At 37.8% G+C, this 24549-nt stretch overlaps 1 protein-coding gene across 2 annotated transcripts in view; it reads right to left on the reverse strand.

Moving 5' to 3' along the window:
• Positions 1 to 24549, reverse strand: part of TUT4 (terminal uridylyl transferase 4) — a 72099-nt gene that overhangs the window by 21122 nt on the left and 26428 nt on the right. For both annotated transcript variants that reach the window (XM_067535611.1, XM_067535612.1), the window contains exons 8-20: positions 21465 to 21534; positions 19915 to 20041; positions 16609 to 16728; positions 15965 to 16183; positions 15639 to 15813; positions 12825 to 13591; positions 7604 to 7754; positions 6648 to 6734; positions 4459 to 4562; positions 4228 to 4285; positions 4028 to 4131; positions 3270 to 3359; positions 970 to 1083 (exon numbers count right to left, since the gene is read on the reverse strand). In XM_067535611.1, the coding sequence (XP_067391712.1) occupies positions 970 to 1083; positions 3270 to 3359; positions 4028 to 4131; positions 4228 to 4285; positions 4459 to 4562; positions 6648 to 6734; positions 7604 to 7754; positions 12825 to 13591; positions 15639 to 15813; positions 15965 to 16183; positions 16609 to 16728; positions 19915 to 20041; positions 21465 to 21534 (2186 nt within the window). The remainder of the gene's footprint in view (positions 1 to 969; positions 1084 to 3269; positions 3360 to 4027; positions 4132 to 4227; positions 4286 to 4458; positions 4563 to 6647; positions 6735 to 7603; positions 7755 to 12824; positions 13592 to 15638; positions 15814 to 15964; positions 16184 to 16608; positions 16729 to 19914; positions 20042 to 21464; positions 21535 to 24549) is intronic.

The following is a 24549-nucleotide window of genomic DNA, read 5'->3' on the forward strand; positions in this document are numbered from 1 at the left end:
TTGACATTATATGGAAAATATTCAAATGCATTTTACCTACAGACAATTCTGCTCATCTACCAAATATTTCTGGTATTTTAGTTTCTTTGTTCCTTATAACTAAGAAATGTACATAAAATCATCCTATCTGGTTGCAGCCAGCTGCTCTTTCCTACTAAATCTCTCACTTAAAAGAGACCATTGCTGACCTCACCCATCATTACGTTAATTTGGATAGGATAAGGAGATATGCAGCTGTTACTTAAATGCGGCCCCAGTAATAGCAATTAACAAACCATTAAAGTAGCAGCAATATAGTAATGGTCTCAAATACAGTGACTCAGCCAGAGTCGTCTTTTATGCAAAGAAGAGAAAAGGCAGATAGGAATAATTCTCAGAACTATCAGAGAGCTCCAGAGAATGTCAATGTTTCATGGAAAGGCAGATGACTGAATAAGTGCAGTTCATTACACCTTAAACTGTAATGGAGGTATATAATGTTATTTTATTAGTAAAATTTCTTAGCATTTATGTAACACTATCTTCAAAGTGATAGAAACATTCATTTTTTCAAACACCTTATCAGGTAGGTAAGTAAACTTCACCCTTCTTTTACAGATGGAGAAGCTGAAGGGCATTTTAGTAACTTGCCCAAAGTCACACAGCAAGTCAATAGCAGAGCTGGAATTAGAACTCAAGACTTCTAACCCAGTCCCACCATTACATCTCCCTGTTGATTGAGTCCTCTTTCTCTTGATTGTATGGACACCAAAATATGACCAAAACCCAAGAAAATGAATGTATTAGCACATAACCAGGTCCAACATACATTCCTAGTTTTGCTGCGGTACAAAGCAGAAGTTAGAATTGAAACTGGATGATAAAAACAGGATTTTCATTTGCACCCATTACCCGTAGGACAAAAGACTCTCAAATCTGACTTGAAAAACAATGCCACTTTTTCCATTATATCTTTTCCTGAAAACCAACCTCCTGAAGAACTGGGATAACTGGTGGATTTCTCTGTTGTAGAAAGTACAAAACCATAAGAATATAGGCATATGAAGACAGGCTTCCTCTGGATGCATCTCCAATGTCGCAGCGCTGGACAAAATACATTTTGAATAAAGAACTGAATGAAAATTAAACTACAAGGTATTTAACTCTTGAACTATGGCAAAGAACAAAAACTCAATTACTGTTAACAAAACCATTATTTATTTCAGAATATAAAATTGTTTAATGAAGTCTGAAAGATAAACATCCACAAATTTAGTTAGAGAGACTGTCAAATAGTTTAGGAACAAAATTTGACCAACTCATACAGCTTCAAAGATCTGATGGGAAAATGTCTTCCAAATGCTATGGCACAAATTTTCAAAAACAGCCTCTAAAATTGTGCAATTTCTGATATCCAGCTCAATTTAGGTCCAAAATTTCAATATTGTGAAACCAAGGTTTTCCTAACCTTATGTTAACAAAAATACTTTCATGATTTTTTTAAAGTTTTATTTTTTATTTTAATGACTTTGTATGTTAAATTAGTTATTTTCCTGTGGCATTTGCAACTTATTTAATTGTTACATTACGCTAAGTGAACCCAACTAGCTTACTTTCATTGCCCAGTCTGTATGAAATACAAACACCATGCATAAATGTGAATCACCTTATTAAAATTCAAAAATGCATAACTTATTATGGTTTTATTAATAACACAGATATGGACATAAGATTTTATGAAATACACAATTTTTAATCTGGGAAGTTCCCTTTAAAATATTTTGAAAATATAAATGCTTGCATTACTGTAAAAATCTTCTTTACCTAAATATTAGCTGTAACTATTATTAAAATGGAAGACATTTATTAACCCTTGTTTGGAAGAATTACAGCAGTACTTTTTGCTGCTTACAGAGATCTGAGTTCAAGTGCTAGCATATAGATATGCTTTTAAATTCTGTTCCCATGTCTAGCATACAAATAATTCTTACTGGCAGTTCACTTTACTATAAAAACATACACACAACACAGTGCAATTTCAACAGCACCTTTTGTAAATATTAATCCAAATTCATTGTTATTAATAACACAACAAACCTTCCACTATCTCTATTTTCACATAGAAGAAACAGAGGTAAAAGGAGTTAAGTAGATTTGCAGAAAGACACAGGAGGAATGTCCCAGCCAAAGGAAGTCAGGAATTCCTGGCTTCCTGGCTTGGGCTTTGACAACATTGTCTCTCAGCCCACACTGTATTCTTCCAAAGAATGTAATTAGAGCGTCTAATCCTCACTTGTAAATTAATTATTAGCACAGGTGACAGTACAATGGGCAAATGACTGTCACATTCTGGAACAAACTCAGAAGCGTATTTCAGTTACCTCAGGACCACAATACATTAACAGCCTGTATTACAGTACAGCTCTAAAGCAATAATAAAACAAATTCCACTTGTCTGTTCATGAAAATACATTCCTGTAGTCAATTAAATGATGTAGAGCAAATGAAGAGATAGTGTTTCAATCAACAAACAAAGAGGCTGCATGCTAAGTCATTTATAGATCCACATACCATTTATCTCCAAGATCTTCCTGCACAAAAAAACAATTACTATTACACTTTACTGCAAGATTATAGGGGAAAGAAAGAAGCCTTTTTTTTTAAGATAGAAAAATTACCATCTGGATGCATGGTGCATTCTGATCTCCAGTTAAATCTGCTAAGCTTTTTTCTTGGTGTAGATAGTTTGAGTTCAAGAAATTAAAACTTACTTTTTCAGAATATCAGCTTTCCATCAACAGAAATAGTTCTCCAGCCAACAGAGGGCATTAAGGCCAATTTCTGCTCTGGAATATGCTTGCAGCTTTACTGGCTTCAATCAGAACACACCATACATACCTGAGGGCAAAATGTGATTCTAAGGGATTGTCTACATGGAGCAGCAACGCGCATAAGAGGGGTGTGATTTCTAAAGAGTACTAGGGACAATTTAATTTGTGCCAGCAGGGTCTACACAGGCCAGTTAGTGCGCAACCCCTTTGTGTGCTTTAAAAATCACACCCTTCTAGTGCGCATGTGTAGACAAGCCCTAAGGCTTAAATATGCCAACATACACAGCCACTCAGAATGTAGCATCTTAATTCTCAGATTAATAAGGTTCCGCTTGTCTACTTTCTAGCTGGCATCAGCATCATGTAAGATCTTTGGGACAGTGACAGTATAGCACGGAGCACAATGCTATACACACAATAAATAATGATCAAGTCATGTTGTATTGTGTCTTCTATTACCTTAGCAAAAACTTTCATTGTATATCCCAGGTATTGCACTCTAGGATCAATAGCTGCATATGTAGCCAGCATTCTTGTGTTATGCTGTGCCTGGGAAACAGACAAGTATTAGACCACAGTTTATAGTTTAATACGGTATAGCTTGCAGTTCAGACATTGGGGATGTAGAGAGTCAAAACATACAAGGAAGCAAATTCTATGCTCAGCGACACCACGCAACATTTCAGGGGGTTGTAAGAATGTAATTAAAGACTGAATTCAGACCAGCGTATACATAAAAATTAGCACCTGAACACACAGGCAAAGCAACTTGTTCAAAGATGAACTCAGTCAAAAACTGAGTCAGCCTGGGGCAAATCCTGCCCCCTCCTTTGCTGGTCTGTAAGGGCCCATGGCAGGAGAAGCTGTTTGTTTCCATAGTGTAAGAAGAGGGAGCCAGAAACCAAAGGACGCACAGGCTCCATCTGGTTGAAAGGCCACAGTGACTCTGCAGTTCAGAAACAGAAGGCTCCTTCCACCACTGTGCCACAAGTTAACCAATTACCTGGGCTGGGCACAAGGCTGAGGATTTAGAGCTATTTGAATTCAAATATTTTTAAAAATAGGATATGGTATTTTCATTTCTGATTCAGAATTATTCCTCTAGTAACTTTAATGCTATCTCCATCTTTTAGACTTCCAAGCATTACCATCTGTAGGCACACTTTCCAAAAAATCATGTGAAGTATTTATTCACTTTTACAGAAAGAGACACTTACTAGTGTATTGTATAAGCTGATATCTCCCTCTAAGCCACTCCGTCTGTGTTCAAATTTTACTATAGGCACTTTGGCTGTTGTTATAGGCAAAATATTTTTTAAACCTGAGAAGGCAGGATAAAATATTTCCATAAATGTTAAACATACAAACAGATGCATCTAATTGTAAATATCATGTAGAGTACAATTAAAATACATACCTGGATGCTTTTTAAGAATTTTTGCCAAACCTTCAATTATTTCCTTACAATTTAGTTTCTAGAAAAAATAAATAGCAAAAGTCTGAGCCATTAACTATGGATCCTTACCTCACAAACTGAACAGCAAATATTATATTTCATGGAGTAAGTGAATGAAGGATCATAAATCTTCCTTCATTAAGAGTATAAAATGTCATTGCAACATATATTTTCAAAATATTGAATTCCCACCTCTGCATTTTCATGGCCTTCCAAGGTCATGCAGATATCTAGATCACTGTCCCGGAATCCAAATCCATTTTTTGAAGAGCCAAACAAGCACAGTCTGGCTTTGTCTAACCAAAAGAACAGACAAAAAGTGTCACTTTTTTTGTAATATCTTTTGGCACTGCTTACTACAGGAAATTGCTTATTTGGGATCAGAGGCTAGAACCAATTTTGTGTAATAGATTTAATAAACTTTTACATCAGTTTTTATTGGACACCTCTAACACCTCATGTCAGACAATAGAAGTAGCTGGCACATTATTTTAATTTATATGTGCAACTGATAAGAAATTAAAACACAAGTGCAATTTTTGATATGCCCAGTGTGTTAGAGACTGGGTAACTAATTACATGTAAATTTCTACATTCATTAATTGCTTTATTACAGTATAATACAGTTTTGAAAAGTATATAAACACACGCAAAAAACTGCAGTTATAATACACATTAATAACATAGATAGTAAGGTACAGCTATTCGTACTTGATTCCTTGTGATTTTTTTGGTTCATTTATACTTCCCAAGGTTTTGCAATTGTAGGGATATAGGTTGACATCAGGCCAGGGTGAACTATGGTTTTAAATTGAGTTGGGATACTAGCATGAGCTACAGGCTCAAAGCATGTGACCAAAAATTATGAAATCATGAGAAAGAAGAGTTTGTTGTGTTAAACTGGCAGTGACCCTTTGAAATACCAGTGTTATCTTATTTAAGGTTGGGCTAAAATAAGAGAAATAAAACAAGGCTAATTGGGTACCAGGTGCAGTGAATAACTGGTTATATAAGAAACTGCTTCATCTGACTTTAGCTAAGGTCCAATAATTGGCACTGACATCACTAGGTCGTTAATGGGTATAAAAAGGTACTCTTTCATTACTAATACCTAGCTGACCAAGTTAAACCTGACAATATAGGTCTAAGCACCCCTGCATTTAGCCCATTTGTAAGTACCTTGATCAAATGCTTATAAATGGTTTGTTACTCTTTGGATGTAGTAAGTTGCTTACTATTTAGGCTTTATAGGCATGTTTAGAGCAATTGTATACATATTATTTTGACTTTGCATTTAATAAAGGAATTCAAGGTTAAATTGGTGTCATGGTAATACCCTGTATGAAACATAATAATTCCAACAGCAATATGAAAACTCCATTTTCTTTTACTAGGAAAGTTTCAGGTTGATTGGGATGTTTCTCTGTGCCCATTTACCACAGTCTACTGTGCAAGATGCAAATAATGAAGTCAATGCAGTATCTGTATCTGGATGAAACTTTTTATTTCCACTTTGCCTTATTCATTTCTGGTTTTTCTTAAAATTTATTTTCACTCACATATTAATAAGCATGATAATATAATTGAAAAGGATTTTTTTGAATCACCTATTTTAGCTCACTGTGATTTGTTCATTTTTAAATCAATGATAAGAAACTATATCTATCAGCTCATAGCTACTTTCAAATAAGCACCAGGCATAGCTGAAGTGTGGCGCTGCAAAAGAACCAATCACAGCTATCTGATCTTGGGGCCAATTCTGAAAAAAAAGGATAGTCTTCTGGGTAAGACAGACTGGAATTCAAGTAACTTGGTCCAATTCCTGATTGTGCTACAGACTTTCTGCGAGACCTTAGAGAAGTCACTTAGCTTTTCTGTGCTTTGGTTTCCACAATCTATAAATTAGGAATAACTTTTCCTACTTCATGGAAGTGATGCAAAGATAAATTTATCAAGATTTCAGAAGCACACATATACTACACTAATAGGGGCCATATAAGTACATGGCCCACAATGCTGCTTTAAACTATATGCAGCTGGCTATAGCCCAATCACATTCTTTCCTTCCTCTGGCATGCCTCCTGTATATGGGGTCAGCAAAGGTTTGGTTATGTCACCTATATCATGCAGGCTTTCCGCTATGCTGGGGAGAGGCACCAGCTGCCAATATTACTGAGGCAGAACAAAAGGGCCAGAGAAGGATTTAAGATTGCGTTTATGTGTCTACAAGTACCTTTGTATACACACTCAAAGGGAGATGTCACCATTTTAAAGAAGACAAATGAACAAAGGAAGATAATTATGTATTAATGGGCAGGACAACTGGAATGAAGGGAGAAATTTTAACAACAAATGATAAGTGGTTACCTATTATTACATACCGTTATATTCTTTTCTAATAAATCTTTCCAAACTTGCCAGAATTTGTTCTCTGTTTTGTTGCTCAGAGAAAGGAGGTGATAATTCATCTGAGAAAAAGAAGTTAGCTGAATGTTACATCAGATTCTATATTTTTTACCTAAATATCTGATTTCATGAATTAAAGTATTTGCTAATATGTATTCTCTTTAAATACTTTTTTTTTAAAAAGTCTAATGTTTTCTATAGTAGTTAGTAGTGACAGAATTTTATTTTGGGACTTGATCCTGTTGTCATTACTCAGGCAAAACTCTTGGGAGCCAATAAGAGCTTTGCCTGAGTAGGAACTGTAGAATCTGGCTAATACTGAGGGCTTGTCTACACTAACAATGCTGCACCTGCGCCAATGCAGCTGTGTCGCTGTAGTGCTTCAGTGAAGATGATACCAACACTGATGGGAAATGTTCTCCCCTCAGTATAGATACTGACTACCGAAGAGGCAGTAGCTACGTCAACAGGAGACACCCTCCTGTTGACATAGCAGGAGTTAGGTAAGTATAACTGCATCGCTCAGGGTTGTGACTTTCCCACACCTCTGAGCAACGTAGTTATACTGACATAAGTTGGTAGTGTAGACCAAGCCTGAGGCCACTTTGCTTACCACACCAAATCTCTATGCACATTGGCTGTCTGTTCTCTCCAAACTCAATAATAACTAAAGATGAAAGTTTTTGCTTAAACTCATTAAGGGGCCATATTCTTTGTTGGCATAATTCTACTGACTTCAAACTGTATGACAAAACAACATGGGCCAAATTCTGTTACATTGCTGTAACTTCCACCCACTAAAGTAAATGGAGTAAGCACCCACATTAATGGAAACAGAATTTGACTCTACCGCTTTAATTTTTAGAAATTACAAATTACAGCCTGTGAAGTGAAAAGTCCTACATTATTCCAACAGTAATACTGTACTTACCAAAGCATCTTTTACATACTACATCAAGTATTTCCCGAAATCTGTTTGTCATTGGTGGTAGTGGTTTTAGATCAATTTTCTTAAAATCCTCTGGGCAGTCATTTTTGGAATGGCCATCCCGTTTGCAGATGCTGCATACTATAGTTGGAGGCTATTAGAAGAAATAAAATACAAACATTTTAAAATATTTCAATAAATGCATACTATTTCCATAGGACTTTGATGAGCAATAACAGCATTTATCTACAGAACAATGAAAGAGCACACCTTGACAAATCACCTTCAGCCCTTGTAGTGCACTTCAGAGCTCAGGAATTCTGCCACAGGATAAAGGAGAATGGGAAGGCAAAAGAGGGAATCATTCTCTTACTGAAATCAAGAGTTTTGCATGAAGAAGAGGTGAACTAGCCTTCCCACTCCCAAATTTTACTTGCCACCAAACATGTACACAATAAATCTGCTAGATAGTGACCCACTGCCTGATTTGTTAAGGATGATAAAAATGTAATGTCATGAACTCAGTCATGTAGTATAGGCAAAGTTCCTAGTGACATCAATGGGAGCTTTGCCCTTGTAAGGACTACAGGATCAGGCGATATAGGTTTAAAATTTCTTGTTAATAAATAAAGAAAAACAGTTAATTAGATTTCTAATCAATTTTTTACAAAAAGTTGAAAATAGTTTCAGATACTACACTACATCTGAGACCCCCCCTAGCAGTTTTTGTGGTTTATAATCACGTTACTTTTTACAATGTTTTTCTCTTTCCTATTATGATGTGAAAGACCCACACAAACAACAGGGGGATTAAGTGATTGACTCACTATGCTGAGCAACAGAACTTATTCTACACAAAGTGCAGTAAACAAACTGAGAAAACAAATACATTTCTCTTTGCTAATCTCTTTCGGTTACAGGGACTCTAACCTTAAAGGGTTACCTATTTTTTTTTTTAACATAGGAAAGAAAAAAAGAGTTCTCATCCAGAGATCTAGGCATCCTTGACAATATTTAAACATAAAAATAAGCATAACTTCTCTACCAACTACTACTGCTAGATATATTCCACCTAACCCCCTATCCAGCAGTGCTGAAAGGGGGCAGGGGGTAAGTCCTTATGCCCCCATCATTCTCTCCTGACTCAAAGTCAAGAACAGAAAAGATTTTAGGCAGAAATGTGATTAACAGTCCCTTTAATACATTGGACTTTTATCCAAAAAAAAAGTGTGACATGAACCCGAACATTTTTAATAATCAGAATAAGGAAACATATATTTATATTCAACAGCTATCAATTACAACAATTCTAGGCCTTTAGAAACTCCAGTTACATAACATGCTATATTATCTAATGCCATATGTTATCTGACACACTGAGATAGAGTACACAAAAATCTGAGTGTCAAAGTGTCATGAAAAGATCAGAGTGGATAAAAATCAATGTATCATTTTTTTAAAAATCTATTTTTAATTTAATTTAATTTAAATAAATCTTCTTTTAAAATTTAAGTCAGATTTTTATTTAAATTAAATAGAGGTGTATTTTTTAGAAAAAACTATTTAAAATTAAATTTGAATTAATTTATGTTAAGCCCTCAATTTATTACAATCTATTAAAATTATCAAAAATTAAAGGCACAAAATAATATTAATCTGTACTTCTCCTACCAAATTTTTTAAGAAGTCAAACCAGTGAACTCATGGAAGTTACTGGCTAAACACCTGGAACCAGAGTTTGCTGAAATGCTAAACTAGTTTTTGACAACAATAGTATCTTCTACAGATTCAGGGAGAATATTTTCCTCATTTCAGTTCAATGAGTAGTTCATTCAAAGTTCAGAAACCAGTGAGAGTTAAAAAGCAGAAAAGCTTGTTTTCCTCTTGCAATCAATGAATAAAAACTAGGTCTAAGATTCACTAATTCTAAAATATTGAAGGACATGACTAGAAACAACAGTTCAATATACTAACTAAAGATAATACTTCCATTGTTTAATAAATCAGTTTTAAATGCAAAACACGTTTTGACAAACTTTTTTATGTATCTAGCACATTTAAGGTAGTTTCATTTAACTAATAAAAACTTTAAATGCTGATTTTGCACATTTTTAATTTATTAGCATTTCCAACCAAATAGAACTTGATACAAATCACAAGTAAAAAATTAATAATCTAGTAAATACGAAATGCATCATTCACCATTTTCTAACATAAACAATGTAAAAATTAAGAATCTGAATAAGCATATGTTAAAGATATGTAATTCCTTAAATAAACATATATAGATATAATGTATCCTCCTGGCTAGCAAAAAGAAACACCAAATTTTGTGCAAAGGCTATATATATTTCATTGCAAATCAACATGTTTTAATGGTTACCAGCCAATAAGAATCAACCCTTCTTTAGGCAAATAACTAAAGAGTACAAATGAAAACATGATTAATATTGATGATTTAAATAAAGGTTCCCTGCTTGCTGATTTAAATCATGACTAAAATCAGTGATTAAAATCACTCTGATTTAAATCAATCCACCGTGGGGAAGAATGTGCTTAGGAAGGATTGAAGTGCAGAAATGTAATCCCTTACGAATATATTAATAAAGACACTGTAGAAATTGCAGTAATCCTATAAAGTCTGCCAGAATTAAAGAAAACATTCTGTGAACTCCCATTTAATTCTTTCAGTGTCAGTCAAAACAAAGGAGATATAATCAAGCTGGAGTCACTGATCATTTTTTGACAAGGCATTTTTGACTCTGATCACTTTTCAGGAAGATCCCTGAATACTTCTTAGCACTGTACTGGCAAGTCTTTTCTCCGATATACTTTTTTTTATTTTTTGAAACAGAAAATCTGAAGTTTTTCACAGTGAAATTTATCAGTTGTTTTTCCCTAGAGAAGGAGAATATAAGGAAAGCCAACCTTAGTGGGATAATACACATGACTGGAATACTGGTATAGAAGGGTACTTCTTACTCAGGACAGGCAGGGGAAAAAGGGAGGAGATATTGTCTTATATATATCAAGAAAGTATACGCTTGGACTGAGGCTGAGACCGAAATAGGAGACAGACTTGTTGAAAGTCTCTGGGTAAGGATAAAAGGGGCAAAAAACAAGGGTTATGTCATGGTAGGGGTGTACCACAGACCACCTAACCAGGATGAAGAGGTGGATAAGGTTTTTTAAACAACAAACTCATCCAAATCACAGGACTTGGTGATGATGGGGGACTTCAACTACCCAGACATCTGTTGGGAAAATAACACAACAGGGCACAGATTATCCAACAAGTTCTTTGAATATATTGGAGACAATTTTTTATTTCAGAAGGCGGAGAAATCTACTAGGGGAGAGGCTGTTCTAGATTTGATTTTGACAAATAGGAAGGAATTGGCTGAGAATTCGAAAGCAGAAGGCAGCTTGGATGAAAGTGTCATGAAATGATAAGAGTTCATGATTCTAAGGAATGGTAGGAGGGAAAGAAAAACAGCACAATAAAGATAATGGATTTCAAGAAGGCAGATTTTGGCAAACTCAGGGAGTTGGTAGGTAATATTGCATAGGAAGCAAGTCTAAAGCGAAAAAGAGTTCAAGAGAGTTGGCAGTTTTTATTAAGGGCACAACAGCAAACTATCCTATTGTGTAGGAAAGATAGCAAGTATGGCAAAAGACCACCCTAGCTTAACCAGGAGATCTTCAATTAACTGAAACTCAAAAAAGAGTCCTACAAAATGTGGAAACTAGGTCAAATTACGAACTACAAATATAAACAAACAATACAAGTATGTAGGGACAAAATTAGAATGGACAAGGCACAAAATTAGATTAAACTAACTAGAAACAAAAAACAACAAGAAAACATTCTACAAATACATTAGAAGTAAGAGGAAGACCAAGGACAGAGTAGGCCCATTACTCAATGAGAGAAGGGGAAACAATAACAGAAAATGTGGATATGCCAGAAGTGCTAAAGCGATTGGACATCTAACACAGTAAATGCCAGTGAAAATTAGATAGAATCCGAGGCAAAAATAGGGAAAGAACAAATTAAAATTGCTTAGACAAGTTAGATGTCTTCAAGTCATCCTAGAATACTAAAGGAGCTGACTGAGGAGATATCTGAGCCATTAGTGATTATCTTTGAAAAGTCATGGAAGATGGGAGAGATTCCAGAGGACTGGAAAAGGGCAAATATAGTGCCAATCTATATAAAGGAGAATAAGGACAACCTGAGGAACTACAGGCCAAATAGTGAACTTCAGTACCTAGAAAGATAATGGAGCAAATAATTAAGCAATCACCTAGAAGATTGCAAACACCTAGAAGATAGTAAGGTGATAAGTAAGTCAGCATGGATTTGTCAAGAATAAATAGTGTCAAACCAACCTAATAGCTTTCCTTGATAGGGCTGTGATATCTCTGTCATTGGAGATTTTAAAGAGCAGGTTAGATAAATATCTGTCAGGGATTGTCTAGATAATACTAGTCCTGCCTGAGTGCAGGGGACTGGATTAGAACTCTTGAGGTCCCTTTCAGTTCTATGATTCCAGTCCTTGATGATAGCCAGGGCCAGGGTGGTAGCTATACATTAATAAATAACTGTCATATTTAGCTATGGTCAAATTAGGTAATGTTTGTATGTATTTTTGATAACTGGAAAATGATATAAAACTGCTATCAATAAATATTATTCAACTAATAATTTGCCTTCTTACAAATCAACAAAAACAGAAAAAGTTATGGCCCAAAAAAGATGGGCTATCCAGTTCTTCAATTCTCTTTTATGTTGAGCATCTGTACTGCACTTTCCAACTGTGGAAAAGTAATGAAAGTTAGAAAATAGTCTACACTGCTCTAATCTGACATAGTGAGGGACATCATTCTATATGACCAAGGTAATTATACATCCCTTTGTATCATAGGTAAGTGGGTTGAGATGCTGGTAAAGCTATGTTTTAACGCCTCTCAAACTATGGCAAATACCCTCACATATCAACTTCTTTCAACCCCAACTCAATACATACACCTGTCTGAGGGAACAAGTATTTGAAATAGGGAGTAGTAACTCATGGAATAATAACTAAATAATTCTCCCATCTGGCAGTCTAACAATTTGGAAGCAGGAATACAATTCTAACAGGTAGTAAAACATACACTTGCAGCCTGATGTGAGAGTGAAATAACCCCACCATTTACATATCTTTAAAATGCATCTTACCTTTCCAGAAGTTAAAATAAACTTATCAAACACATAATGCATTTCTTCTCTGGAGAGTTTATCTTCATCTTTAAGGTTACAAACTTCTACCATTGCTTTGCAGTTGTGCGAGGTAGCTGATGTGCTAGTGCACTTATTCTTCTGTGAACACTCCATTACTAAACTCTGTCCACTTTCAACATCAAAAAATTCATTAATAGAATTTGGGTCATGGAACCAACGTTCACTGTAATTACAATTGTGGCTTTGCTTGTCTTCAGTTAGACAAATTTCTGAAGGCTCTAGTTTATCCTTCTCTTTGAGTGATTTTTGCTTTAATTCACAGCAGTCTTTAGAAATGCAGGATCGTGTTTCCTCCCTGCCTTCATCATAATTGGAATCCAATGCATCTATATTATTTACCAACAAACTGTCTGTATTTACCAAAAAACTGTTCTCAGAAATATATTTCCTAGATATAAATTCCATTTCATTACACTCAAGTTCACATTCTTGTATACTACATCCACTTCCTGTGTTCTGTTCCTCCAAAATGTTTTCTCCCTGTGAAAGGCAACAATTGGTTACAGGTTCTTCAGATTTTGCAGATTTCTTGCTGCTACTTTTTCCCTTTTCTTTTTTCTTGGTATCTGGTTTGGATTTAATCCCATCTTTACTTTGTGGACATGCAAAATATTTATACGCTGTCCTGAACCGCTCCAAGATGTACTCAAACACCATCTGGCTATTTAGACTTCGTGCAACATTCCTCTTTAATGCAAAAGGATCTAGAAAAAGACAATTCAAGTAATAATTTGCTACTGTAAATCAAGTAGTACTTGAACAATAATGTATTCAAATGCATAAGTTATTAGTATTTTGTATTTCAAATTACAGAACCCTATAATATAGTCCAGAACTATATTTATTATGTTATACATTCTCTTCTTCATCCATCTTGGATCTGACTGTTTTCATTACAAGGTTGAAGGATATCATGGAATAAATAGCTCATAGACATATCATATTGTTCTTAAGTGGCATTTAAGGACCTGGATCCCAAGAAAGTCTTTAGACTTTTCTATATAATCACCACAGAATTACTGTAAATACCTGATATATTTAATAAAAAATTGTGTACCGTTTCTGTTTTGTCAAAAAAAATCCCATATTAGGGCTGATTCCTAAACATCAAAGTAATATAAATATCCAGACATTACGATCAATCTTTGGGTAACTCTGCCCAATATTTTCTCCTTCTTTGATTTTTTTCATGTATTTAATTTGATGAATAATTTATTTAAAAGTGAAGCAACAGTCAGGAAACTGACTATGTAAAATGATCTCATATACAGTTTCCTATTTAGTCTCTCCTTGTAACTTCCAGATCAAATCTGCAGTTTACAAGTCAAAAGAGGACCTTCATAATTGCAGTAACTGACAATTCCACCTCAGCTCTTAAACACCAAGCTGGGCTGCTTCTTCCTCTTCCATCAACTCCCGTACTAAAAATTCAGCAAATGGAATTTAGCTGAAAACATTGTTAAAAGGACATAAAACCTTCCTCTTTAAAAAACCACTATTTGATCGTTTTCTTGACACACTTTTTTTTTTCTCATGGTTCAGATACACTTCCTTTCCATTCAGTCCCTTACTGTCATCTTAGGGTATGTCTACTCTGCAATAAAAGACCTGCAGTGCTGAGTCTCAGAACCCAGGTCAGTTGATTCGGGCTCACAGGGCTCAGACTGAGGGGCTAAAAATAGCAATGTAGGCATTCCAGCTCTTGTTGGAGCCAAGGCTTTGAGACCTCAGCCACTACCATCTCAAAGCTGACAAACAAATCTACCTCCTACTTTCAGCTTCCACCCCCCTCTTGTCCAATCTCTCACATCTAGCCATCTCACCTACACATCCTCCTGGATGTCTCACCATCTCAATCTCCTATAAAAACTGAGCTTGTTTTGTTTCCTAACCTTTTTCCATTTCCTCACTTTTCTATCACCACTGACAATCCAGAGTTCTGGTATGTTATTTTCTGACCTTTCCTAATAAATACTGTTGAATTATTTTAAAATAATAATAAATAAAAGATTAATGTTTTCCAAATGCATAAAACTTAGAATAATTCCCTTTCTTTGCCTTTCTCCCATCATCACATACCACCTGAGGTATCACCATCAAATTTACTCAGCCTCACAGCTCTCAAATGACCTGCCTATGGAAAGACATCCAGTTTTTAATGTATTTTCCAAGACATACCCATCATGCCCACTATGCTGCCAGTCAGCTTCCTGGTGTGGGAATATGGCCCAGGGGAGCTTTCACTCCACTAAGCTGGTTCCATTGGCTCAGATCAGTACTCTCCTCTCTGCTTTGCCTACATGTCAGAAGCGAAGGAAGCAGATTGATGATCAGAGGCAATCAGAAGACCCAGTGCTATGGGACCTTGCAGAGATAATGTTTCCACATCTCCTGAACAAATGGGAAGGAAGAATGGGTGGAGAAAAGTGCAGACAAAGGAGAATGAAATAGATGGAGATGGGTCAAAGAGAAAAAGGAACAGTATTGCAGAGATGGAATGGAAGGAGAAAAGGCTGGGAAGAAATGGTGCTCCATATTTCGGTGGCAGTGTATCATACTGCAGTGCTGGGCAGATGACGTCCTCAAGTAGCCTGATTAACTTTTGTAATTTGCCAACTAAACTATACTTTCCTTTCCATTTAGACCTAATGCAACTTCTTGTCTAAGTATTATAAATAAATGTTAGGTAAGTAAAATTCAAAGAATAAAAGCATAATGCCTGTAGAACTGGTAGAAAGTACATTACCCCACCTTCAATGGCTATTCGCCTTTTAGGCCAGTTTTTGTTCTCTCTGGTTAAGAGTTCTTGTACCCGTATGCTGATAACATATTCCTCCAAAGCAAATTCCAGTGTGTAAAACTTCAATAGTTCTAACCACAGTTGCCCCAGGGATACCTGGTGGGGGTTTTCAAATGCTAAGGAAGACTGAAACAAATATGAATGTTTAGTTGCAGTAAGAAAGGAAAATACCAGTAATTTTCTAGATTTTATTTTTTTAAATAGAAAGTTTAATGATCAGACGGAAAAGGTGAGAGACAGCAGGTGTGGTCTCCATTCAGATAAAACAATGACTCACTTTGCCATGTTTCTCCTTCGCATTACTTTGGTTGTCTGTTTCTGAGCTTGTTGACTTCTTAACACCTTTTTGCTGTTCAGCTTTAGCTTTGCCTTCTACACCATTTGAGTTTTTCCCCACTCCATTATTTGATGGCTTGTATTCCCATCTTACAAACTTTTCCTCTTCTATACCTCTCAGTGGGTAGTCATCTGCCCTCTTTGAATCAAAGCCTTCAATCTAAATATAGTTAAAGGATTTCTGAGAACAAGATTGTATGAAGCATACCATATACTCTGGCCAAAACATAGAAATGGCAATTTCATAGCCAAAAAAATAATTTCACTGACACTGCTATTGGTAGTTATGCACGGTAAGAAAGAGGTAATCACATCTCAATGTGTCAACTGAGTTAAAAATAAATTCCTTCCCTTGACCCAACGTACAGCATTGCACAATTGTCCTGGTATATTATAAGAGATTATCACCTTGCTCAGAAGCAACAGGCACAAGTCAACCGCACAAAGAAAAATGTGCTAAGTGCTTTATTTACAGACTACTTATTCAATTAGTATGGCAAATCTTATGATCTGTAAAATACCTGTGTAGTAATGCCCCTTAAAAATATTGCAAGAGTAGGATTATTATATTGTCAAAAAACTTACCCAAGTGCCTAAATAGGATGGTAAAATAGATGGTTTTCTTTGTTGAAGAAAAAATATCACCATTAAGGCAAAGGAATATGAGGGAATCCCACCTTCTGCTTGGCAGTCAATATGACACAACTACAAAAAGATAAGACAGCTATAGTTTTCTGATAAGATTTTAGCATTTTAATTATATATTTTAAATAAATGAACCATTACAAAAGTTAAAAAGGAACATGGAGTATATGCTAAAGCTGACTTGAAAGCCTTTCATCCCAAAATCTAAGGAAATGGTAAACTGTTATATAGATGTTTTCTGTTATCTACTTCTCATTTGCAATCCATTCAAAACACAGCAACTCACTACTTTTTTCCCCACAGCTTGCAACTCCCATGTTACAGCATTATTCAGTTACAGTACGTACACACTGGCCAGAGGATAAAATGTAAGCTCTAATCATTTGTGAAGTTCTTCTACTTTATTATTATTATTATTTATTATTACACTCATTGATTCTACCACAATTGTGCAGTTGTGGCTCACATTTATGTTTCTGCCAAGGACTTATATTTTTGGTCAGAGAACCTGCTATTGTGCAATCATCAGGTATTATCAGGGCTCTCATATCTGGCTATATGCTGTGAGCTCAAGAAGTTTTTTCACTATTTTTAAAGTCAAACTTCAAAAAGTTTTCTTTTTTAGTTTGTAATGTTATGCTCTTAATCTTATGTATTCTAGGACACTGATTGATTTATGAAACCCTCTTCATAAAAATATCAATAATAATAATGCTGTCTAATGTAATGTACCTTTCAATAAAGTCATGTCATTTTAGAGTCAAGTATTGCTTGGTAGTGAACTCAGAACTGAATTATAAGAGAATTTGACATCTGAAGTATACTTAATAGGATCGTCATAGTTCAATTCTTATACTCAACAATCTCTAGATGGCACAGTGGAAGATGGAGACAAAAACTTGTACAATTGTTTCGCAGGCAGCCTGACATGAGCTCATTTTTTAAAACTACCTTGATTTTAATGAGTGGTGGGTTTAGCAAATGATGCTTGCTCTCTTGGGATGAATTCCAGGAAAGAGTTCCCAGTCCTAGAATGAGGGTCTGCAGAACCCTGCACCTTTTGAAACTACTGTGGGTAATAAGATTTCCAACATTTGCTAGATGGTCTGTCTCATAAAGTTATGGAGGCCAGAATACAGCCAATAATATAGTGGCAATTTTAGAAGTGTGTATAATATAAATGAAGGATGAGATCCTCACTGCCTGTTTGGCCCCTTTACATTGGATAAAAGGGCCAGAGCACTGTAAGGGGGCATGTCATAGGGAGGCTGGCCCCTATGGCTGAAATAGGTCCAGCTCCCTAGTGCCACAGCAGGTGCTCCTAGTTGGGCATATTAAGGGGGGAAGGGCTACACCTGCACTATAAATGGTTACAGCAGTAGTTCCCAAACTCTGGGGTGCACCCCCCTAGATGTTCAGGGCGGGCATGGCAGGTCCTGGGCCAGCCCCCACAGGGGGTGGGGAGAGAGTGCCACCCTGCCCCGCTCTGCCACCAGCTCCGCTCTGGTCTCAGCCTCGGCCCCAGCCAGACTCCTGGCCACGGCTTCAGCTGCAGCTCCAACCTCAGCTGTGGCTCCCAATGGTGGCTCTGGCCCCAGCCACACTCCTGGCCCCAGCTCCCAGGGGGATGCGGAGAGATTCCATTATGAGTGGAGGGGGCATTTGGGGACCACTGGATTGCAGGTTGCTCCAGTATAAAAAGACTGGCTGTGAGAATAGAACTGGCTGAGAGGGAGGCAGGAAGCTGCAGGACTGCAGAGTGCACTGGGAGGGGAAGCAGGAAGAGCCCAATATGTGAAGGGTGATCTGGGGAACTGTTTGTTTATGTCTGGATAATAAAACTGCTAAAAGGAGATGATGGGCATGGCAGTGTCTCTTTGCAAGCTGGAGAGAAGTCATGCCTTGGTATAAACCCCGGTTATAACTAGTGAAGAATTCCCCTGTACAGGACAACAGCCATAAGACTGCCATTCAACAACCCCCTTGGCAAGCCTTGGAGACAGGGCCAGAGGTGAGGCTGGGGTAGGGACGCAGCAGTGCAGAGATTCTGGACAGTACCACAGCCAATAGGGCAACCCTTGAAGCAGCCATAACTGTGACAGGCCCTGTCCAGCTCCCAGAGAAGTCCAGGACCAGGAGAGAACAAAGGTGGCTTAGAGCTACCTTCACTCCCCGCTCCCTCTGGCCTGTGTGAATTCCGTTGCTGACACAGCACAAAATCTTACCCAGTAGATTTTTGGCCAAGTTCCAATGAACACTCTTCATGAGCCACTAGTGTACTGCAACACAGAGTCTGGGAAGATTTAATTACTTTTACAAGTTATGAATATTTCAGGGATCTAGCTAGGAATTTTAGGAACACAAGTTCCTTAAAGTTAATCGCACCACTAGGAGACTGCAAATAATTTAATGTAAAACATTTCTCCACAGATGTCAAAAAAGAGGCATGTGCTTACCTCTGGACATAAAGTGGACATAGTCTGCCTTACATGCCACTCCATAAACTCCCACTCACAATACAGAACAGAAGAGAGAATTCAGAGTGGTTGGGGTTTTTTAAAAAATACCATCTATTGTAACTAGGCTCAAAACTGTGCACATAAAGCTGCAATCTACTTCCAGGTTTTGATATTAATATATCACTCCAGGATCAGTTCACTAGAACTCAAAGGTTTATAACCCTATAACACACAGCTAAGTATGTGTTACTTCTTGTATTTCAAAATCCAGTTCAGAACTATTCTCCTTAAGCTTATTATAGCCTATTTCACAGACCTTGTCTTTGTATGCCCTCTACTCATCTTACTTCTACTCCTTCTTGTCCCTCAGCATAATCTTGTCCCTGTTGATGAAAGAGCACCTCCTTCTCTGCAGCTCCTCCTCCATTTCAGCCTCAAATTAGGCTCTGCCTTAGGTCTCAGAAGAAAATATTTTTTCACCCTTACCATACCTCTCCATTCCTCTCTCCCTATCCTAACATTTCTTTCTGTAATTGTGGGATATAAATGCTGAAGAATTTGGTAACACAGTTTACAGGAAAGATGATATACAAGACTAGAGTACATTTTAATTTAGCAAAAAAAGAAAAATTTGATAACAAACTTCGATACTATTATAAATTACATTCTGGTGTCTGTGTTAGGCAAGTTTATTCCCATAACACATTTGTTGCTGTAGTACACTTCATGTGCAATCCTCAAGGGGAGAACAGAAATGTTTAAGCGGTCTTTATTTTTATTAACTTACTCTAGCCCAGTAGCGGAAAGCCAACACCAAGGGAATAAGGACAGGTTCCAGTTTGCCAAGTGCAGCCAGCAAGTCAGTTGTAAGACAGGCCACATCATTTCTAGCACTCACTTTACAAGTTAAACCACTGTCATTAAGAGAGAAATAAGAAATCAGTATAAGTTCATAATTTTAACTTCAAGTAAACAGACAAAGTTTGAAAGATTGCCACTCCCCGCATCTTGAAAGCAAGTACCAGAATACCTCTCATGCATGAAAGAGACCATTTTTGCAAGCAACATGGTATCTATCAAACTTAGTTAAATTCTCATTAGTGCAGATTCAGGAATTGGATTTGGAACTAACAAAAATCCCTTCCACTTATAAGGATGAAAAATATCGTTGATAATTTTTTTCTATGCTTAGCTCTGCCATTGATTAACTGTATCATCTTATGCAAGTCACTTAAACTTCCTATGTGTTTCCACACATGCAAAATGGAGATAAGGAATTAATCTCCTCCTCTTATTTTCCTCCCCATCATTCACTTGACAATAAATAATATTGGGTACAGAATGGACATTTGACAGAGGTGGGTTAGTATTTGTTGCCCTTGTGGAGGAAGTGAATCTGTAGAAGAGGAGGAGCGCCAAATCAAATGGAACTTGGAAAAAACTAATACTTTAAATATAAAATATATTGTAAACTAGGCCTTGATTCTCATCTTTGAAGTGTATTTTTCTGGTTTTTCTTTGTATTATCTAGATTTATCTTCTCACTGATACTTTTTTTTTATTAACAAAAAGGTAAAAAGTAAACAAACCAAGAAGGTAAACAGAACAAAAAACCCCCAAAAGGTAACCTTTTTAGATTAAATACAAAAACCAGAGCCACCTCCCCAGTTTGAGATCTATGCTATGTGTGTATTTTTTAATGTAAGAGTTGGGATGTACCAGCTAAATCTTCCCTCAAGAAACCGCATTCTGTCTCCCTAAATTATTATTTACATTCCACTGGTACCTATAATGTGCAACATACACACAGATAGGAAGCTATAGTTCCTGCCCCAAAAAGTGGCAAGTGACTCTCCTCATTTCAATCAGATACTTCCTATACTAAACTGTCATGCAATGGTGCTGTACACCATTAAACAGCAGCTACATTTCATCCAGAAGGTGACCACATTTCAGTGGTTGATGAAGTTATCTGCCTATGTTCTCTTTTCAGCCCCATATTTGTGAAATGCTTTGAGATCCTTGGATTAAATAGTTGGTACAAGTTTTAAGGCTCACCTGAGAATGACTTTCCCTTTTCCTTGTTTAACTCCATCCAGAAGGAGAGACATTTCCAGACTCTCCCAACTGGTGTACTCAGTGAATCAGGGCTAGTCCAAGTGAAAGGATGAAGCCCTCTCTTTCTGGGCTACCGTTTTCTAAGAAAATAATCTGCTTTCCACCTTAGCATGAATATTACATTGACATTGACTGCTGGGAGTACAAGCAACCAGCTGCCATGAGGTATGAATGAGCAGAATAAAAGTTGATATATGTTAAGGGTCCTTTTACACAAACCTTTTAACATCTTTGCAAAAGACAACAGGAACTTTGGCATGGAAATCTGACTCCACATCTGAGTAAAAAGCTAAACAAGGAAGAGAAGACAAAAATGTGAGATATACAAATCTTTCATAGCTCTCCCTAATTGTTTCTTTTAGCTTCTAGATTCAAATTAAGAACATTTAGGAAATATTTCAAGCTCCAGGTACTATATGTCTAAATCACTCTGGATTCTCACCATCAGTATGGTATATTCAGTAAGGAGGAAAGAAAAGTTATTTAACTTATAGTAACTATGGATCTTCAAGATGTGTTGTACCCATGCACTCCACTCTTGGTGCACATGCTCCTTATGCATCAGATTCTTTTTGCCCAGCAATGTCCACTGGGGTTGCATTGGCACCTTCACTATCTTCCCATCCCTCCCCACCCAACTGCATATAGGGCTAAGGAAGCCACACATCCCTCAGTTCCTTTGCCAATACAGAACCCCAGAGGAGTAGGACTTTATAGTAGTGAGAAAGGAGATTGGAGCATGGAATCCAAATGGATAACACATCTTTAAGAACCACAGTTACTGTAAAATAAGTAAGCATTCTTTCTTCTTTAAGTGATTGTCCACATGGATTCCACTTTTGGTGACAAACAAACACTTATCTGTTTGCTTTGAAGTGGATAAGAGAAGTCTTAAACAATAACTGCAGAACAGTCCTGTGAATACGGACATCCAATGTGGAAACCTCTACCAAAGAACAGTTTCTTGGAAACATGTAGACTGAGCTCCACAAAGCTGCCCTACACATTCCAGAAACTGGACATTCTTCAGCAGAGGCTGCTTAAGCTCTAGTAGAAAAAGTCCAATATGTCTAGGTGTATCTAACCTGGCTAACTCATAACATGTCCTAATACAGATGGAGACCCACTTACATCATCTTGGAAATTTAACCCTTTCTGCGAAGTTTACAAAAAGGCTAGGTGTGTTTCTGAATAGTTTTGTCCTATCTACGTAAAAAACCCAGACACCTTACTACATCAAGTGTGTGAAGTCTAGCTTCCCCTGAGGTTGAGTGAGGCTTGGGAAAGAACAGTGGGAAATGAAAGAATTAGTTTATGTGGAATTCTGAAAATCCTGGGCAGGAACTTGGGAGGAGGCCTGAGAGTGACCTTGTCCTTATGAAACACTGTCTAAGGAGGGCCCACCATGAAGGCCTGAATGTCTCCAAATGGCACGGCATCAGAGAGTGAGGTGGTGGGGATCGACGCTGGGTGCCCCATGACTAGCACCATGATGTTGGCGACCGGTGTCATGAGGATGATGATCGGTACCAGGGAGATCTGGACCGGTGGGGATTCCTACCTCGGAGCCAGGAACCTGGAATGCAGGGACCATCTTCGTGGTCTGGGGACTGGGGCTGAGATGTTGTAGACCAGTGCCAAGATTCTGGGGAATGGTGCCAGTCAACTGGCCATTGCAGCGGCCCCATAGCTGGTTTTCCCCTAGAAGCGGGTGCTTTCACCAGCTAGGCCGTTGATGTAAGGGCACTCGGGATGGGGGACACTGGAAGGACCATGAGGTCCCTAGCCACTTTAAATGCCTCCAGCGTCAAAGACACTACAAGGTGGAGGAGCCTCCTTCTGCTGTTGTCTCCTGCCGCTTTACCACAGGCAATTAGCCCAACATGGGTGCTTTGCCTGACCCTGCCTTCTTATCCTCCTTTGGCGCAGGGGAACGCCCTCGGTCCACTCATTGCTTCTTTTGTCGCTTCTTTGGCACTGGTGAGAGTGAACAGCACCGAGAAGGGCTCGGTGCCAGTGGGGTGCTCCACATCAATGCTGACATATTTGGCACCAATTCAGAGCAGGATGGTTCTCAGGCCAGTCTGAGTGCCACTTCCATCAACAGGGCTTTGAGATAGATATTTTGTCCTTTTTAGTCCGTGGTTGGAAACCCTTGCAAATTTTACACTTGTCTAGATGTGCATCTCCCCTAAACACTTTAGGCAACTATCATGAGGGTCGTTAAGTGGAAAGAATCTGTGGCACACGGAACACTGTTCGAAACCCAGGGACTGGGGCATGCCCTGTCCCTGGGTGAACGTCCATGGAGGGACCACTAATTCTAACTTACTCAACTACTAACTAACTACTAGAACTATATACAACAGTTTATGGAAGACAGACAATCACTAAAGTGCTTGCTATCGCAAGGGAGAAAGGAGCTCCTGCAACCATCACTGGCAGAAAGAAGGAACTGAGGGGGCGCAGGGCTGGCAGTGCCTCATATACCACCACATAAGTGTGAGGCTTCAGAGGTCACCAAACCCAGCCCTATGGATACCACTAAGGCAAAAAACATCTGGCAGCTGTGCACATGGGCACGCACACACTTAACATGGAATCAACATGAGCAAGCACTCAGAGAAGAAGCAGTCCTCACTTTGCGAGGGCTGGTACTTGTATAGTCTTCTATAGGGAGACAGTGTGTAGATTACCAGGGACCACAGTGTGGCCCTTAAGTCCTTGAGGGAGTGGAGGCCTTAGAGCTCCAATCCCTTAAAGGGCAGGTCCTCTACAGTACCTTGCATGATAACTTGTCCAATGCCTGGAGCCACAAGGCCCAGCTCAGTGTGACAACCATGACCGCTGACCTTGTGGTTATATCAGACACATTCATGGCTACCTATTAAGATCTCACAACCACCTGAGATCCTTTTTAACTCTTCCCTGTCTGCTTTGGACTTAACTATCTTGAGTAATTTGTATCATTTGCAAACTTTGCAACCTCACTGTTTATACCATTTACAGATCATTTGTGAATATGTTGAACAGCACTGGTCCCAGTAGAGATCCCTGAGGGATCCTCCTATTCATCTCTATCCGGTCTGAAAATTATTTCCTATCTTTTAACCAGTTAATGATCCAGAAGAGGACCTTTCCTCTTATGCCACGACTTCTTTCTTTGCTTAAGAGCCTTTGGTGTGGCACCTTGTCAAAGGCTTTCTGAAAGTCCAAGTACACTACATCCACTGCATCACCCTTGTCCACCCTTATTTGTTGACCCCATCAAAGAATTCTAATACATTGTTGAAGCATGATTTCC

The sequence above is a fragment of the Emydura macquarii genome, unplaced genomic scaffold (assembly GCF_026122565.2).
Source record: "Emydura macquarii macquarii isolate MOO-44397 ecotype Brisbane River unplaced genomic scaffold, CSIRO-AGI_Emac_v2 contig_3506, whole genome shotgun sequence".
Taxonomy (NCBI): domain Eukaryota; kingdom Metazoa; phylum Chordata; order Testudines; family Chelidae; genus Emydura; species Emydura macquarii.